Source organism: Symphalangus syndactylus, chromosome 10, assembly GCF_028878055.3.
Source record: "Symphalangus syndactylus isolate Jambi chromosome 10, NHGRI_mSymSyn1-v2.1_pri, whole genome shotgun sequence".
Taxonomy (NCBI): Eukaryota; Metazoa; Chordata; class Mammalia; order Primates; family Hylobatidae; genus Symphalangus; species Symphalangus syndactylus.
Genome location: NC_072432.2, coordinates 91319633 through 91337563, shown reverse-complemented (window position 1 = coordinate 91337563; position 17931 = coordinate 91319633). Strand labels below are relative to the sequence as shown.

The 17931-nt window shown below is 44.4% G+C and overlaps 2 protein-coding genes across 2 annotated transcripts in view; one reads left to right on the top strand and one right to left on the bottom strand.

The window, feature by feature from the left end:
• The first annotated feature begins 4441 nt into the window (after positions 1-4441).
• LOC129491149 (olfactory receptor 8S1-like) lies at positions 4442-8516 on the top strand. The gene is made up of 2 exons (XM_055295066.2): positions 4442-5214; positions 7353-8516. The coding sequence occupies exons 1-2, from the start codon at positions 4442-4444 to the stop codon at positions 7513-7515; spliced, it is 936 nt and encodes a 311-aa protein (XP_055151041.1). The 3' UTR covers positions 7516-8516.
• Positions 8517-12510: 3994 nt separating this feature from the next.
• LALBA (lactalbumin alpha) overlaps positions 12511-17931 on the bottom strand; it is a 38842-nt gene continuing 33421 nt past the window's right edge. The window contains exons 3-6 of the mRNA XM_063610654.1: positions 14738-14889; positions 13927-14085; positions 13355-13430; positions 12511-12844 (exon numbers count right to left, since the gene is read on the bottom strand). Of these exons, the coding sequence (XP_063466724.1) occupies positions 12784-12844; positions 13355-13430; positions 13927-14085; positions 14738-14870 (429 nt within the window). The 5' untranslated portion in view covers positions 14871-14889 and the 3' untranslated portion in view covers positions 12511-12783. The remainder of the gene's footprint in view (positions 12845-13354; positions 13431-13926; positions 14086-14737; positions 14890-17931) is intronic.

Sequence of the window (17931 nt, the reverse complement as noted above, 5' to 3'; positions counted from 1 at the left end):
TTTTATTTCCCTTTGACCTCCTAGATTTCTGTGGCCTGTGTGTCTTCCAAAAAAAAAAAAAAAAATGGATTTCAATAAAAACCACATAATTGGGCAAGCCCCCTTTAAGGCGGGGGGCATGCTAGATTGAACTTTATGTGCTATTATGGCTCATACTAAAGCACTTACCCATAGAAGAATGGTTCTGGTTAACTTCCAGACTTGAAATCCCCTTACTAATTAAGTAGTCTTAATAGGAGACACAATAGGTGCCTTAAAGGAACGTAGAAACCGAATGGCCATTTTCCTGCCAGTGGGACAATATCAAGACTAAAATTTGGCTATGGAAGACATCTTACTCCTAACTGTTAAAAGCAGAGCTTTCCCGCCTATAGAAGTAGCAGTAGAAAAGTGCAAAATAGAAAAGTTCCAAAGCTGCAATGTACCGCAGAGAACCAGCAATGTGTCTTATGAAGAGGACTTTTATTTCCACTAGGTGGCTTAGAAATACCACGTGCTCACCAGAGAAGTTGTAGCAAGTAACCTCTCCTCAGAGGAAAAGGGGAAAACGCTGTTCCTAGACTGTAAAAATCCTTGCACATTTCACGCAGAGGAAGAGTAAGAGGCCACAGATAGAGAAGGGAGAAGAGTTTTGCAACAGGACAGTTGAGGATTCTCTACCAACGCTGGAATGGCCTGTCAGAGGCTGCATTCGGTCCAGAGGCATTTGAATCACACCAGGCCCTGGTCTGTAATTCTCAGTTGCCTCAGAACTTTTCCCAGCCTCGCATGATAGCAAAGTCTCCCTGTAAAAAGAAGCTAGTTCAAACATGGCCAACATTACCAGTACCCGTGGGTAATGGGGGATTCTCCATGTTCTTCCCAGAAAGCTTCACATCTGTGTCTTTAGTACGGCAGCCAATGCTAAGCATATGTACTAGGCTGACAGATTCCCATTGATTTGTTTGATTTATTCTAATATAGAGGCTAAGAGCACCTCTGAATAATAGAACAGGTTTTAAGCTTGCTTTCATATTCACCACTCCAACAAAGGCTGTACCTCAGATTCCCAGCCAATGCACCAAACTGATATGGCTTTGATAAGCAGAGGAACACCAGGGTTCTTGGTCCCCATGCTGAATTAGATAAAACGGCAGGGACACACATGGAGTGGTTTTAAGGAGCAGAGAGTTTAATAGGCAAGAAAGAAGGGAGAAGAAAGAAAGAAGAAGCTCCCCTGTACAGAGATAGAGGGTGGGGGTCTCTAAAGCCAGCAGAGGAGACCCCAAGTGTGGTGGAAAGCAGCCAGGTATATGAAGAGGCTGGAGGAGGTGGTGTCTGCTTTGCATAGGGCTTAGGGGATTGGTTTGACCAGGTACATCATTCACATAGCCCACGAAAAAAACTGGCCCTCCCACTCTAGCCTTTTAATACACAAATGCAGGGCACCATGATGTTCTACAAACATGGGGATATGTGGGGGTGGCCTTGTGGCCAGGCACATAAGGGGGCAAGGGCAAGAGGACGATAGTGGGAATCACCATGTTGGGTGGACCCAATTTCTAATGGCTTGCATTTGCATATCAAAGTTTGCCAACCTGGCTCTAAGACAGGCAACATTTCTGGAGCTGCTTTAAAAGAGATGAAAACTTTCCAAGGACCCCTTTTCCTCTCTATCTGCCTAAAATAATTTCTTAATAACTCCTACCACAGAATTTCCAAGAAATGCTGAAGGGAAAGAACATGAGTAGTTTATTCCGGTTCAAGACTTCCCACGAACAGTGGACCAAGTCCAAGACCAGTTGAATGACCTTATTATCAATGATGACTCCTCTCTAAAAGACCCTGTGATCCACAGCAATCAATCCCAATGCAGAGGAGTTTGCTCCTGGGGTGAAGTACTCACATATTTGAGCAGATGGGGCTTTCTTTTGCTGGGGGATTTGGATTGGCTTTTTGGAAACTAAAATGGTTCTTCAGGGTTAACTAACAATTGTTAAAGCCTAAACTTTTTTTAAATGCAGAAATACAATTAAGTTCTAACTGTTAAGCAGATTTCTCAGTTCAGACTTAAATTCGTATTTCTCCCCATCAAAAAGAATCTCCTCTTTGTGAGAAAGGCTGGTTAGTTAATTTGAAATAATTCATTATAGACCAGTATGTCTTTGGTTACTGAAGTTACAAGGTGGGGCTCAGATAAGAACTAGTCCTGACTTTTATGGTGTATTATGTTGAAAATGTTAAATTCTGCCCCTAATATTACATCTGAGGTAGTATGTGATTTGAGAATTTTGTCTTCTTCTGAGGAATCACTGCATCATAGCTATGCCTGGGTGAAGTCTAATGTTTGACCAACCCATAATCCAACTGAACAAAGAGATTGTAACATTATGATTTGAGTTTTGCTTCTCCTCACTTTGTTAACCATTATAACAATAGCACAATTTTTTAAAACAAAGCTAGATTAGTTTTGACTTCCTAAACTTTATATTCAGGTAGTTAAGCTGCCATACATGCTCAATGGGAATAGTGTGTAAGTTGAAAATACCGTAAAAAATTTTTTTTTCAAAGATACTTTAAAACATAATAATAGACCTGAAAAAATGAAATTATTGGCCACCCTAGGGCCCTCTTGATGATGCAACCCACTGAAACAAGAATGATACAAGGGGGATGTAGTTGGCCCTGGAGAACCGGTTCAGAGTCAGAACAGGTCTCCTGCTTAAGGACCTCTCCAGGGACCTCCCTCATTCTCCAAGGCCTAGAGCTGAGACCAAGTCCCTCCTGCCATTATTATTTGGGAGGTAGATTTAAGGCTTCCCCTTGGACAGAAAGGCTATAGGGATATTTTCTTGCTCAGAAGTTTCACCCCTGCATTCTCTAAAGGAAGGACAAAGCCGAGGGAAGCCCACAGAGCCCTCTCCTATCTGTGGCTTTTGCTCCACTCTTGGAAAGGATGCCATACAGGGATCTTCCATTCAGGGCATCTCGTTGGCCTAGGGAGCCCAGGTGAAGGCAAATTTCCTTCTCATTCAAATCAATCTTCTCCTAAAACTACCCACTCTGGGAACCCACGAGGGTACAAGTCATGAATTGAGATCAGATTCTCATTGATAACCTTCCTGAGTTAACCATCAAGGGGAGGGGGACTAGCCACTTTACCTTCCTCTGATCTAGACTAAATCCTCTAACTGTCCATTTTACCACGTGTTCTTTTATTTCTCATCCCTATTTTTGGTCTTTAACTTCCCTCTGATGCACAAAAATTATCCAAGTTTGACTTGGCTTTTTCCAAATCTTTCTCCAAATATTCCAAAGAATAGCACAGTCTCTGTGGATGCCCATGTTAAGACCTGAAATTGCAGTGAAAACAGTGGGCATCATAGATTCACAGAAACGCTGAAATGGGAAGGCCTTGGAATGACTGATGTTCACAGTCTTCATTTCCATTCAAGGGTTTCCCTCTGCCTGGCTTCCGTGAAACCAATACAGTCATGTGTTATTTCTACTTGGATTGACACAGAAGGGGAGAAGGGGCTTCTATTTAGTACCAGAAACACCCCAGGAAGACTGTTTCCCCATCTTTTTAATTTCTAAGCTGGTAGTAGGTATATTGACTCACCTGTAATCCCAGTACTTTGGGAGGCTAAGGAGGGATGATCACTTAAGGCCAGGAGTTTGCAAGTAGCCTGGGCAATGTAATGAGACCCCATCCCTAGAAAAAAATTAAATTGAAAATTAAATTTAAAAAATCTAAGCTGGACTGAGGCACGAGAATAGCTTCAACCTAGGAGGTGGAGGCTTCAGTGAGTCGAGATTGTGCCACTGCACTCCAGCCTGAGCAAAAGAGTAAGACTCTGTCTCAAAAAAAAAAAAAATCTAACTGGAATGAACTTTAGAAACCATCTATTTTTCCCAGACTTTTTTTTTTTTTAAGAAACTTAAGTGGCTTATGAGCTTACAGTGGCTGAGAGACAACTTGCACCATGACCAGGTCTCATAATACTTCTATCAGTCACTCAGACACTCATCATGGTCTGCCACCCAGATGGTCAGCCAAAATGTTCATTGCTTATTCACTATTCCAGTTAGCCTTCCTGTGGTTTGAGCTCGGTTCCTTTTGGAAGTAGAGAATAGCACTTCTCAGCGCTCAGGAGTCCCAACTCCCTTCCCTTCCTTCTCCAGACTGAATAATCCCTGCTCTCTTCTCCTTCCTTTCTAGGTCTGATTCTCTGAACTTTTCCTCCCCACCTTCTCTACCATGGCCAATAGGTTACTGCCCTGAGCTGGAAAGGACTGGCACAGCCTGACATGGCAAGGCTTCCTCTGCTACAGAATCTGTCCTGGGTCTGCCCTGAAGCTTTACTGCCAATGCCTGATCCCCAGGCATACCCTGACACTGATAACCCATTGGAGCATTCTTTTCAGTTCTTGTCAGTCAAAAGGGAAACTTGAATGCCCCATGGAAGTCAGCAACATGACCACAGTCACTGTGTTTGTTCTTCTAGGACTGTCCAACAACCCTCAGGTTCAGGCGCTGCTCTTTGTTCTGTTCCTGGTGATTTACCTCTTGACTCTACTGGGGAACCTGCTGATGGTGCTGGTGATCAGTACTGATTCCCACCTCCACACCCCCATGTACTTCTTCCTGGGACACCTCTCCTTCCTGGATGCTTTCTATTCCTCCATTATTGTGCCTAAACTGCTAGAGAACCTTCTTTCTAAGGGGAAGACAATATCCTTCCTTGAGTGTTTCACTCAGATCTCCCTGGTCATATTTTCTGGAGCTACTGAGGCTTGCCTCCTCTCGGTCATGGCCTATGACCAGTTTCAGGCCGTGTGTCATCCACTGTTGTATGTGGTGATTATAAACAGGAGGGTGTGTGCTGGCCTGGTGGGGGCATCCTGGGCCATAGGAATGGGGACTGGTCTAATTAACACCCTCCTCCTGGCTCAGCAGCACTTCTGTGGCCCTAATGTCATCCGCAGTTTTGCCTGCGAGCTTCCTCCGGTGCTCTCATTGACCTGTTCTGACCCCTGCGCTAGCATCGCCTCCATTCTCACCACCATGTCAGTCCTGGGCCTTGGCACCCTTGTCCTTTTGCTAGGTTCGTACAGCTGTATCATCATGACAGCCCTGAGGATCAACTCTGCCACAGGTCGGAGCAAGATCTTTTCCACCTGCTCTTCCCATTTCCTTGTGGTCACCATCTTTTATACTTCAGGAGTTCTCAGGTATGTCATACTACACCCCTGAATACAAATGTGGGGTATTCCTTACCCTAAGTGGCCTCCGTTGGCAGAAGAGAGCATTACAAAATAGCAGGACATTCAAAAGGCCTAGGCTCTAGTGCTGGCTCTACCATGGACTAGCTGTATGAATTGTAAAGAATCTATTTTCAGCTGGGTACAGTGGCTCATGCCTGTAACCCCAGCACTTTGGGAGGCTGAGGTGGGTGGATCGCTTGAGCCCAGGAGTTGGAGACTAGCCTGGCCAACATGGTGAAACCCCATCTCTACTGAAAATATAAAAACTAGCCAGGTGTGGTCACGTGCACCTGTAGTCCTAGCTACTCGGGAGGCTGAGGCAGGAGAATTGCTTCAACCTCGGAGGCAGAGGTTGCAGTGAGCGGAAATTGCACTACTGCACTCCAGCCTGGGCGACAGAGTGAGACTAGGTCAAAAAAAAAAAAAAAACCAGAATCTATTTTCTTTCTAAGTCTTCAATTGTCCATTCTGGAAAATGAGTTTAGACCAAGATAAAGATTTTTCTACTTCATTAACCTAAGATTTGGGAGTTTGCAAAAAGAAATCAGAGAACCTTTGTTAGATTTGTATTCAGTGTTAGACAAAAAATAAAACCTTTCTTTGAAACATATGCCATCTTTATTTCCTACTGGGAGATGTCACCAAAGCTTACATATGTTGTAGCAATTTACTAGCCATTTACTATATACCAGCTGCTTTACATCGCCAAGCCAATTTTAGTATCCATCACACTACAAGAGAAATATTATCAACCCACTCTTAGATAAAGAACCTGAGTTTGGGGAGTGATCAGGTAATTTCTCAGCAGTCCCAGAACAAGCTAGTAATGGAGCCATAAGTTGGACCAAGATCCGTGCCCTTCCTTACCATGCTTCTCAAACATCGACAGTTCTGGCTGCCTAGTCCTCCCTCACTAGGAGACAAAACAATCGATGCCTGTGCTTTCTACTAGTAAATTGAAGGTGGATTTGCACAAATTGTTCAATATTTTTCTCACCTGCCTGTGATTCAGAGAGAAGTCAAGGATGGAAATGGATGGTAAGAATAGTCCAGTACCTGTAGTCCAGTGGCTAGGAAAGAAAAAAAAATAAGTAAAAGAAAAAAATAAATAGCCCAGGAGAGCTCAACTGAGCTGTGCACCAATCTCTTCATCTCCCTTTGTCTCAGTCTCCTCATCTGCCATAAGGGATGTGACTACTTACTTCATAGAAATGTTAGAAAGAACAAGTTAGATGACAAAAAATAACAGTAAAATGATGATTTTTTTTTATAACCAAACACATTGGAACCCACAAGGAACATCCTTGGGATAGTCTATTCCAATAATGATGGTGCCATTGCAAATAAATAATAATACTAGTGCTTCTTTGGAAGATACTCCGAGTGGTACTTGGCAAAATGTACCCAAGATTTTAATCTTATTATTTTGGAATCATATTATGTGCTTAACACATTTTTATCTCCCATTTTACCAGTTTTGGCTTCTTTTCCAAACCAAAGAAAAATGCAACTAAAAGGACAAATGTTTGTTCCACTCAACTTTATACAAATAATAGGCAAGGATTCTGAGGATAATTCTCAGGGCTATAAAAGTTGGGAATAATGACAATATTTTAAACTAAGTGTACAGTTTTACATGAACAGTCATCACAAGGTGAGAACATTGCATTTCTGTACTGTTGTGTATAAAGAGAAAAATTCCTCATAGGATCATCATAGCTATTAAGGAAGAATGCTTTGAAGAGTATGAAATGCTATGGAAATGTATGAAATTATTATTAATTCTATTTTTTTGTTTTACTTTTTATCTGTCCCTAATATTAATTCTGTTCTAACCCACAACCTTTGATATGCTGCAGAACTGCTTGTTCTTCGGGGCAGCTCCTATAACTTTCTGTGTGAGCTCACTTATGTTTGGAAGTGTTTGAAGGCAGAAATGACTGACTTTTTCACAGATCAGCCGTTTCTAGATGCTGCCACCAGAGAAAGTCAGCTCTGAAGACCTCCTTTGCAGAGTCTTTGCAGGGAGGGGATGAATTATTGCTGCCAACAGTGAGAATTGTCACCATTGTCATAAGTTGCTTTTCTGTGCAATTCCCTTCAAGGTATATGACTCCAGCATCCGGCTCAGCCCTAGAGCAAGTGCTCTCCGTGCAGTACAGTGTGATAACCCCCCTGCTGAACCCCCTCATCTACAGTCTGAAGAACCGAGAGGTAAAGGTGGCTCTGAGGAGGATGCTGGCCAGGAAGTCCAGGCTTCCCTTGTAGCCCAGCGCCCCTGCCTCAGCAGGAGGAAAAGTTATGGGGAAAAAAGGAGGGAGGAAGAGCTATCACCACTCAGCTATCTCAACATTCATCTCTTTCCAAAACAGAGACCTTAGTTTCTCTTCCTCCAACGCCCTGCTCCCAGCCAAAGGCAATGAGGAAACTGTCACAGAGCAGGTAGCACCCATCAGAGGGGGCCCAGTCATTATACAAGAAAATCCTCAGGGCATCCCTGGCCATTTCTATAGCTAATGCTTTTTCCTCTCATTTCTTGCCTTTTTTATCCCTCTTCTTCCTGCCTCTCCCTCTCCCTTTTACTTACGTCTATGCACAAAAGGTAAATCAACCTATCAGAGCACTAGCAAATGTCCTTCTGCATTCTGGGATAGTCCCATCTTGGCACTGTGACCCAACTCCTCTTTTGTTCTCATGCCAAAAAGTCCCTGGAAAGATCTATATCCCATAACAACTTAGAAAGAAATCAAATAGGCCGGGCGTGGTGGCTCACACCTGTAATCCTAGCACTTTGGGAGGCCAAGGCGGGCGGATCACGAGGTCAGGAGATCAAGACAATCCTGGCCAATATGATGAAACCCTGTCTCTACTAAAAATACAAAAATTAGCCTGGTGTGGTGGTTCACACCTGTAGTCCCAGCTACTCGGGAGGCTGAAGCAGGAGAATTGCTTGAACCTGGGAGGCGGAGGTTGCAGTGAGCACTCCAGCCTGGCGACAGAGCAAAACTCTGTCAAAAAAAAAAAAAAGAAATAGAGTGTCTCCTCCTATCTTCATCCTTAACAAGTAGCAGCTAAAGTAGAGCCTAAGCCAGGTGTGGTGGCACATCCCTGTAGTCCCAGCTACTCGAGAGGCTGAAGCAGGAGGATCTCTTGAACTCAGGAGTTCAAGGCTGTAGTGTGCTGTGCTCACACCTGTGAATAGCCACTGTCCTCTAGACTGGGCAACGTTGTGAGACCCCATCTCTAAATAAACAAATAAATAAATAAGTAGTACCTAGCAAAAAGCATATCCTCAATAACCATTTGGTGACAAATCAAGCAGTGAAGGAAGGAATGAATGTGGATCACCTGAAGTCTTTTCTCTTGCATGATCCCAGGAAATGGGAGGAGGGGAGTATCCCCCTCTGAAGTGTAAGGGTCTTAAGAGCAAACCTCTAATAGCTTCTGTATCCCCAATATCTAGTACCTCCTGTCACCTAATAGGCTCTTAATTAGTGTTCAATAAATGAAAAAAGTGAATGGATGAGAGAGAAGGAGAAGTGGGAGAAGAAACATGAAAAGAAATATTTGAGGCCGGGCATGGTGGCTCACGCCTGTAATCCCAGCACTTTGGGAGGCTGAGGTGGGTGGATCACCTGAGGTCAGGAGTTCAAGACCAACCTGGCCAACATGGTGAAACCCCACGTCTACTAAAAATACAAAAATTAGCTGGGCATGGTGGTGGGCACCTGTAACCCCAGCTACTTGGGAGGCTGAGGCAGGAAAACTGTTTGAACCTGAGAGGCAGAGCTTGCAGTGAGCTGAGATTAGGCCACTGCACTCTAGCCTGGGCAACAGAGAGAGACTCCATCAAAAAAAAAAAAAAAAAAAGAGGCCAGACATGGTGTCTCACGCCTGTAATCTCAGCACTTTGGAAGCCCGAGGAGGGCGGATCACCTGAGGGCAGGAGTTCAAGACCCATCTGGCCAACATGGTGAAACCCCGTCTCTACTAAAAATACAAAAATTAGCTGGGTGTGGCAGCGCATGCCTGTAATCCCAGCTATTCAGGAGGCTGAGGCAGGAGAATTGCTTGAACCCAGGAGGCGGAGGTTGCAGTGAACCAAGATCATGCCACAGCACTCCAGCCTGGGCAACAGAGCAAGATTCCATCTCAAAAAAAAAAAAAAAAGATTTGATCCAATGCAATTCCTGTCTTCACAACAAGATAGGTGTCAGGGAAAAGTAGCAGGGAGGAGAAAGCAGGATAAGCGAAGAGAACAAAACTCCGTATTGCTGTGAACCATTTCGAGTCTTTCTCACGCCGAGCTCAGTAAATGGTCTGCTCTCTGAGAGCCACTCCCTGGAGCCTACCCGCTTCCCACGTTAGTCTGGATGACTTCAGACCTTTGCTTGGCTTAGAGCTTCATTTTAGGTCTAAGGGAAAGAGACGGAGGTAGAGAAAGCAGAACAGATGCTCAGCTGCCATGCTGCCTCCTATTCGGCTCTCAAGAAAGTTCTCAGGAAGAGAACAGCAGTTTCCTGTCCTGCTTCTACCCAAATGCCAAGAGAACTGCATCTATCAAGCCTGCTTCCATGCCCAAAGAAAATGAAAAGTAATCGTGAGGTGATGATGTGTTAATGAGCTTGACTGTGGTGATCTTTTAAGTGTATACATATAACAAAACATCAAGTTGTACACCTTCAACATATAAAATTTTTATTTGTAAAAAAGGAGGAGGAGGAGAAGGTGAAAAAGACTACTGGCATGTATGTCATGAAGCTGATCCAGCCATACCTCACTGGATAAACAAGGTAATGTATAGATTTATTGATTCATTTTCTCAAAAGAAGTCTTAATTCAGTGGACACCATATTAGACATTGATATTTTAAAAATGTACAGGCCGGGCACTGTGGCTCACACCTGTAATCCCAGCACATTGGAAGGCTGAGGCGGGAGTTCGAGACCAGCCTGAGCAAGATGGTGAAACCCCATCTCTACTAAAAATACAAAAATTAGGCCAGGCGCGGTGGCGCACGCTTGTAATCCCAGCACTTTGGGAGGCCGAGGCGGGCGGATCACGAGGTCAGGAGATCGAGACCACAGTGAAACCCCGTCTCTACTAAAAATACAAAAAAAAAAAATTAGCTGGGCGTGGTGGCGGGCGCCTGTAGTCCCAGCTACTCGGAGAGGCTGAGGCAGGAGAATGGCGTGAACCCAGGAGGCGGAGCTTGCAGTGAGCCGAGATCACGCCACTGCACTCCAGCCTGGGTGACAGAGCGAGACTCTGTCTCAAAAAAAAAAAAAATACAAAAATTAGCCAGGCATGGTGGCAGGCGCCTGTAATCCCAGCTAGTCGGGAGGCTGAGGCAGGAGAAACGCTTGAAACCAAGATGTGGAGGTCGCAGTGAGCCGAGATCGTGCCACTGCACTCCAGCCTGGGCAACAAGAGCAAAACTCCATCTCAAAAAATATATATACATAAACTAGTGTGGGGAAAATAAGTACAGACTAGGAACAAGAGAGAGTTTGCCAGAGAATTCCAAATGCAGACGCCAAATGCCTTTTGTAGTGTTGCTTGTACCAAAGAACATGGCATTTTGTTTATTTGATTTAATATGCGGATTATTTTACAACTCAACACACTACAATTGAACTGAATAGAAACACAGAAAAACTGCTCTGTAGTACTAGTACAGAGTAGGCATCTATAAACATTTGTATCATAACCCACTGTAACAAATGAATAATTGAAAAAAAGAAAAAGATCTCTTTCATGCCAATTCCCTGGCTTCTATCTGTTCTTGATCTTCTGGCCTCAGGCTGAGGTTCTCTCTACAGATAAATCTCTTACTGTCAATTCCTTCAGCAACGGCTCCTGAAGATCATGAACTCACATACGGTGTACTTGCCCTCACAGGTGAACTTTCCTGTCTTCTCTGTGGAGTGAAGGCCAGGGCTGTGGAGCTGAGCAACAATGCGAATGTCATTCTCAGCTCATTCAGAGTGTGACAAATTAAACTGTAGTTTGGAATGCTGGATTGTTAAAGCAAGAAGTGATCTCAGAAAACTATCTAGACCAAAATCTTCATTTTAAGATGAGGAAACTGAGGCACAGAGAATGGAGATTACCTGCCCAGGTTCAGACCATCAATAAGTAGCAGAAACAGATTTTAGGACCCAAATTTCCTGATTCTTCTTCTTTCACATATCCCATAATTATTTACATGAATGAAGTTCTGCAAACATTCTCCTTAAAAACAAGCACAGCACAAGAAGAGATAGTGGAGTGGAGGGTCCAAACCAAAAGGTCCCATGTTCTCAGATTCTTCAGCACCACTGTGCTGACTGTCAAGGTCCCTGTTCTCTCTCTGGTTTCCAGAGACAGGAAGGGTTCCCTTCACAGCTCCTCATGAAGGATAAAGAAATCCTTCAACCCCCTCAAGTCACCCATTTCAGATTCTTGGGTTCTCGCCCATGCTCATCCTTTTCCCACCCCACATCTCCACTAGTCAAAATCCCACACAGACTGTAAAACCAGCCTAAATACTCTCCCTTTCAGGAACCCTTTCTTGATTCCTTTTTCCCAACATCCCCTCTAAATATAAGTTATCTATCTTTCCTTTTGTGAATGCCCAGCCCGCATTTCTAACTCTCATGATGCTTATAACTCTCTTCCTTATATTATAACTATTTATTAATGTTTATCTTGTCTTTCCCATTAGTCCTTGAGGGAAAAGGTCATCCAGCCAACTTTGTGTTTTTGTTTTTTGTTTTTGTTTTTGTTTTTTGAGATGGAGCACCCAGGCTGGAGTGCAATGACGTGATCTCAGCTCACTGCAACCTCCGCCTCCCAGGTTCAAACAATTCTTCTGCCTCAGCTTCCCAAGTAGCTGGGATTACAGGCGCCTGCCACCACACTCGGATAACTTTTGTATTTTGGGTAGAGACAGGGTTTTGCTGTTGGCCAAGTTGGTCTCAAACTCCTGACCTCAAGAGATCTGCCCACCTCAGCCTCCCAAAGTGCTGGAATTACAGGTGGGAGCACTGCACCCGGCCAGTGTTCAGCCAACTTTGGATCCCTCTACAGTTCCTTGAATAGATTAGGTGATCAATAAAAGTTTGTTGCATTGAGTTGGTACAGAAAGTAACCTTCACCTTTCTATTGTAAATTCAGCCTACTTCAGTAGAGATGGAAGGTGGCTATGACCTATGGCTTCAGTGTCCATCTACTCATCCTATTTCTTCCCCTTCCCTCCAGGGGGGAAAAAATTACAGCCAGTGACTTCAAAGTGGGACCTTTATTCAAGACAGAGGTGAAATCTGTGCTGTAGTGAAAGTGCCATCGGGAGCACTGAGCAAGGGTCTAGAGCTCAGTGCACCACTCAGGCATCCCTGGAAAATAGTCCTCAAGAGTTCGGTGATGTCATTACAGGGCCCAAGGCTCAGAGACAGATAAGCTTTGGAGGAACAGAAAGAAGCAAACTGAGGTGGCATTAGAGAAGAGGTATTCCAGGAGTGTGGAGTGGGCAGGGGTGCCAAGGACAGCAGACGCTCACAACTTCTCACAAAGCCACTGTTCCAGCTTCTCAGTGCAGAGGGCTTTATGGGCCAACCTGATAATGGAGAAGGGGACAAGGTGAGTTAGCTGCCTGAATCTTGGCTTGAATTTCCATCTAGATTCATTCCCAGGAGGGCTGAAGTGGAAGAGTGTGGATGAGAATTACAGAAAGACATTCCTGGCCTGATGTCAAGGGACACAGCCATCAAGTGGAATACAGTCCCTAAAAAATAATCCAAGAAAATTGTAGGGTTCAAAAGAGATGCAATGTAACCAACAGCTTGCTTTAGGGCATAGAACTAAACAAGTGGAATTAGATGTCCAAGTCTAAGTGAAAGGAGGCCTGGGTCTGAGCCCTCCATTAGGCAACCCCTTATTAGGAAAATTGCTACCAAGGAGTGCAGTGAGAGAGACTTAATAACGGAAACCTGAGTCTCTAGGTAAGTTTTGTTTCGGACACTGTATTCTACATTAAATGACCAAGAGATAGGGTAAGAGGAAAGGGGTGCTGGGCTAATGGGGTAAGGAGGAGGATGGGGAAATAGAAAATAGAATAAGGATTCACCAGTAGTCAATTCCTTTAATATCCAGGATCTTCTTGGCACACATTATGTCATCAGTAATGTCATCATCCAGGAACTCTGGCAGGAGTTACAGGGAAAGGAATGAGACAGCTGAGAAGTATTACCCAGAAAGGCACTGAGTTCCCCTAACCCCTGGATCCAGTGGGTTCTCTCAAGGCTTGTGCCTGTTGTCTTTCTATATGAAAGGACCAGTGTGGTAATGTCTAACCCTGGGTAGGTAGGGACTTCCTTCATTTCCCTGGGATATCTCTGGAGGAGTCATCAGCTTCATCGACTGACTTCATCAACTGATTGTCTGAAAATGCAGACAATCAGATTCCGAGATTCTCAGACAGCTCAGATTGTCTACCCGTGAACCTCAAGGAACTGTCTGGGGATTTGATGACCATGAAAAATCCAAACAGCTTCTTACTCAGTACTGCCAATTCAAGTCCCACAATTTTTGTAGAGCCCAGCCAAGGCAATAAAGTCTGAGGTCTGCTTGGCACGAAAAAGGAGATTATCCCAAGGGCAGGCCTCAGAACAGAGAAAGAGGGTTATAGGGGCTACTCACTGTCACAGGAGATGTCACAGATGTTCCTTGACTGAGGGACCTGGCTGCTCTTGCACCAAAGCTTATTACTGATCTGGAAGAGTCCATATTCCGTGCTTTCACTGTTTTCAACTATGGCTTGTGTGTCATAACCACTGGTGTGAAATATGGTACAGATCACTGAGGGAAAGATGAGAAAGAGACACCACAGAGATGTACAGGATCTGCATAAAGGAGGAACTGTAATTCTCAGACATAAAAATGCTTTCAAGCCAGTCTCCAAAGATGGCAAAGCTCAAGAGTTTCTTGATAAGATGAGATGGAGAATTCCAAAAAAAAAAATCAGACAATAAGAGAAAGAAAGGATAGGAAAATAAATGGGGCCAGGCGCGATGGCTCATGCCTGTAATCCCAACACTTTGGGAGGCTGAGGAGGGCGGATCACCCGAGGTCAGAAGTCTGAGACCAGTCTGGCCAACATGGTGAAACCCTGTCTCTACAAAAAATGCAAAATTAGCCAGGCATGGTGGTGGGTGCCTGTAATTCCAGCTACTTGGGAGGCTGAGGCAGGAGAATCACTTGAACCGATGAGGCAGAGGTTGCAGTGAGCCGCGATTACACCATTGCACTCCAGCCTGGGTAACAAGAGCAAAATTCCATCTCAAAAATAAATACATACATATATACATACATGAAATGAAAGAGTAGGCAAATGAGCAGAAAAGAGGATGATTAGATAATTAAGTAAAAGTAGGGGGCGAAGTGGAAGAAAGAAGAGATGGAGGAGAGAAGCATATGAGGAATGGATGAAACAAGGAAGCAGGGAACTCACATTCAGGTAAAGCGATGCCTCCATAACCATCTATGTCTTTCAGCAGCTGGGACAGCTCACATTTTGTAAATTGCTTGGCCGGGATGGCAGGGAACAGGATGCCCACCAGGAACAGAGGGACAAAGAACCTCATTTTGGCTGCCCCCAAGAACCTGAAATGGAAGCGTCACTCAGTTTCATTTATTTATATTCATGCAGAATGCCTCAGGGCTCTGGCACCAAGCCCTACATCTAGGAAGAGAATGAAGAGAGACTGGTCATGCCAAGACAGAAACGCTGAGCCGGCCAGCTTCCTTCCATAATTCACCCTACTTTTCCTTTCCCTCTCCCAGTATCTAGTCCATACCAGGTATTGTTCTCTGCCCAGAAAGAGTTCAAACCATGATCCTGCTTCCCATTTGGCTTTGTTTATCCCTTTGTTTCTTGTAGAGTTGGTTCTGGGAAGCACTGTCTCTGGTTACTTCAGGAACAAAGAAGGGCATGGGGGCAATATAAGTGAGGCAATCAGAAAATACAATAAAGTTCTATACCCAGCTTCCCCCCTCCCCCTAGAGACATACAGAATGTGGAGAGGGGGTGTATGTCATCACATGCCACAGTCCCAGGATCAGAGCTGGCACTTGTCCAACCAATCCAGCCATATAAAGCCCAGAATTAGTTCCTTAATATGGTAGCTTATGACTGAAGGCTCAGAAATAGGAATAGAATATGGGAACGTAGACTACAACAATCCAATATAACTTGGATCCTAAGACTTCCTACTTAAGGAAAATGCATAATTGAAAAGCCTGTATGAAAGCATCTAGGCCAGGCACAGTGGCTCACACCTGTAATCCCAGCACTTTGGGAGGCCGAGGCTGGTGGATCACTTGAGCCCAGGAGCTCGAGACCAGCCTGGGCAACATGGTAAAATCCCATCTCTACAAAAAAAATTACAAAAATTAGCTGGGCATGGTGACATGTGCCTGTAGTCCCAGCTACTTGAGAGGCTGAGGCAGGAGGAACACTTGAGCACAGGAGGTCGAGGCTGCAGTGAGCCACGTTCACTCCACTGCACTCCATCCATCCTGGGAGACAAAGTGAGACCCTGTCTTTAAAAAAAAAAGAATCTAGCTATCCTACGAGCCACCCCTAACCACTCCTACCATAAATAACCAAATACTACATTGGCATTGAGACATTACATAAATCTAAGACCAATAACTTGTAGACAACCTCAGAGTTGGCCACAGAAAGTGGGAAGGACCCAAGCCCGTAGAAAGATTGGACTTTAAGGCTGAACAAGCTTATGTCTGGAACCTCGATAAGGTCAGTGCCCCCGAGCCAGTAGAGTTGAGGATACTAGTTCTAAATAGTTCCTTTAATTTGCTGGCATCAAGCTTCATGTCATGGTGACAAGTAGCTCTTAGCTCCTTCATGCCACCATTCGTCTTCTTTGTCCTCATCTCTAAACCTGATTTCTTCTTTCTTCTTCTTCCTTTTTTTTTTTTTTTTTTTTGACCAAGTCTCACTCTGTTGCCCAGGCTGAAATGCAGTGGCGTGATCTTGGCTCACTGCAACCTCTGCCTCCCAGGCTCAAGCGATTCTCCTGCCTCTGCCTCCCGAGTAGCTGGGACTACAGGCACATGTTACCATGCCCGGCTAATTTTTGTATTTTTAGTAGAGACGGAGTTGCTGCATGTTGGCCAGGCTGGCCTCGAACTTCTGAGCTCAGGCAATTTGCCTGCCTCGGCCTCGGCCTCCCAAAGTGCTAGGATTACAGACATGAGCCGCTGCGCCCAGCAACTTGATTTCTTATGTTTCAGGGAACATTTATCTCAACCAATCTATTTAAGACTTACAAACTGAAGGCCTTCCATATCATTACCTCCTACATGTATTCAGAGTCAGGGAAAAGTCCTCTCAGTTAAATCCTGTCTTCTATACCATGGATAACCAGTATATGAAGTGGCATGAGTGAAGGGAAGGTGGAGGATCTTGGTGTGCCAGAAGGGATGAGCAGAAAGTTCTGATAGCGAGAGATACATGTTCAGAAACACAACAAAAGTGGAGCCACTCCATTTCTCCGCATCCACCCAGAGGCACTGCAAGGGTGCGCGACAGGAATGGGAATTCTATCACGCTAAGCTTTGTTGAGAATATGGCTGAGGGTGACCTTGAACCATGTGGGAGAGGGACAGATAAGAAAAGCTAGTCCTGAGGACTAGTCCTTCCAATAGTGGAGTCTTGTGTAAAATGCCTCCTGCCCTAGGCTATTGACTAAGTACCTGTGATAGAGTAAAATGGTGGGCCAGGGTCTCAAGAATCACAGGGGTTTTCTACACTTTCAGCCACGTCAAGACCTAAGGCAGCTGCCTGCTTGCCTATAATTTGATTATACCTTGGCCCTTCCCTATAAGCAATAAAAATGAGCATACAGGTCAGGAATCACAACTAAGTGCAGAAAAGAAAATAAACAAAATAAAAAATAAAAAAAAGGAACCATTATTTCCCTAGAAATGTTTGTAAAATAATAGGATACCTGGGGGTCATCTGAAAAAGAGGATAGGAAGTGTCTAATGGGAACAACTGCAAACATCCAGAGAAAGATGCAGCCTCTTGGAGATTGTCCAAAGGAGAACAATACACAATGATCACAGCACTGAAAGAGGAAGTATGTGGAAAGACGTTAAGCACAGCTCGTGGAAGAAAGCTCCTGCTCAACTCTTCCTGTCCAGGAAGAAAGCTTCTCCAAAATCTCCCTTTCCAGAGAGGTTTACTCAGGGTGCTCTGCATGCAGGTCGAGAGCTGAATCAAGATGGTGAAGAGGTATTTACAATACACTTACCTGGATTTTGTTAGAAATAGACTAGAAAATTATGTTCATTCTCTCAGATGCTGTGGGAAAAAAATCCAGGTTTCTAAAACCAGAAATCACCTTTCTGGAGATGAACAAAATAAAAATTTTATTTCTAAAAATAAATTTCTTTATTTATAAAATAAAAAGTTCAGGCCAGGCATGGTCGGTCACACCTGTAATCCCAGCACTTTGAGAGGCCAAGGCAGGAGGATTATTTGAGGTCAGGAGTTCGAGACCAGCCTGACCAACATGGCAAAACCCCGTCTCTACTAAAAATACAAAAATTAGCTGAGCATGCTGGCAGGAGTCTGTAATCCCAGCTACTCGGGCGGCTGAGGCAGGAGAATAGCTTGAA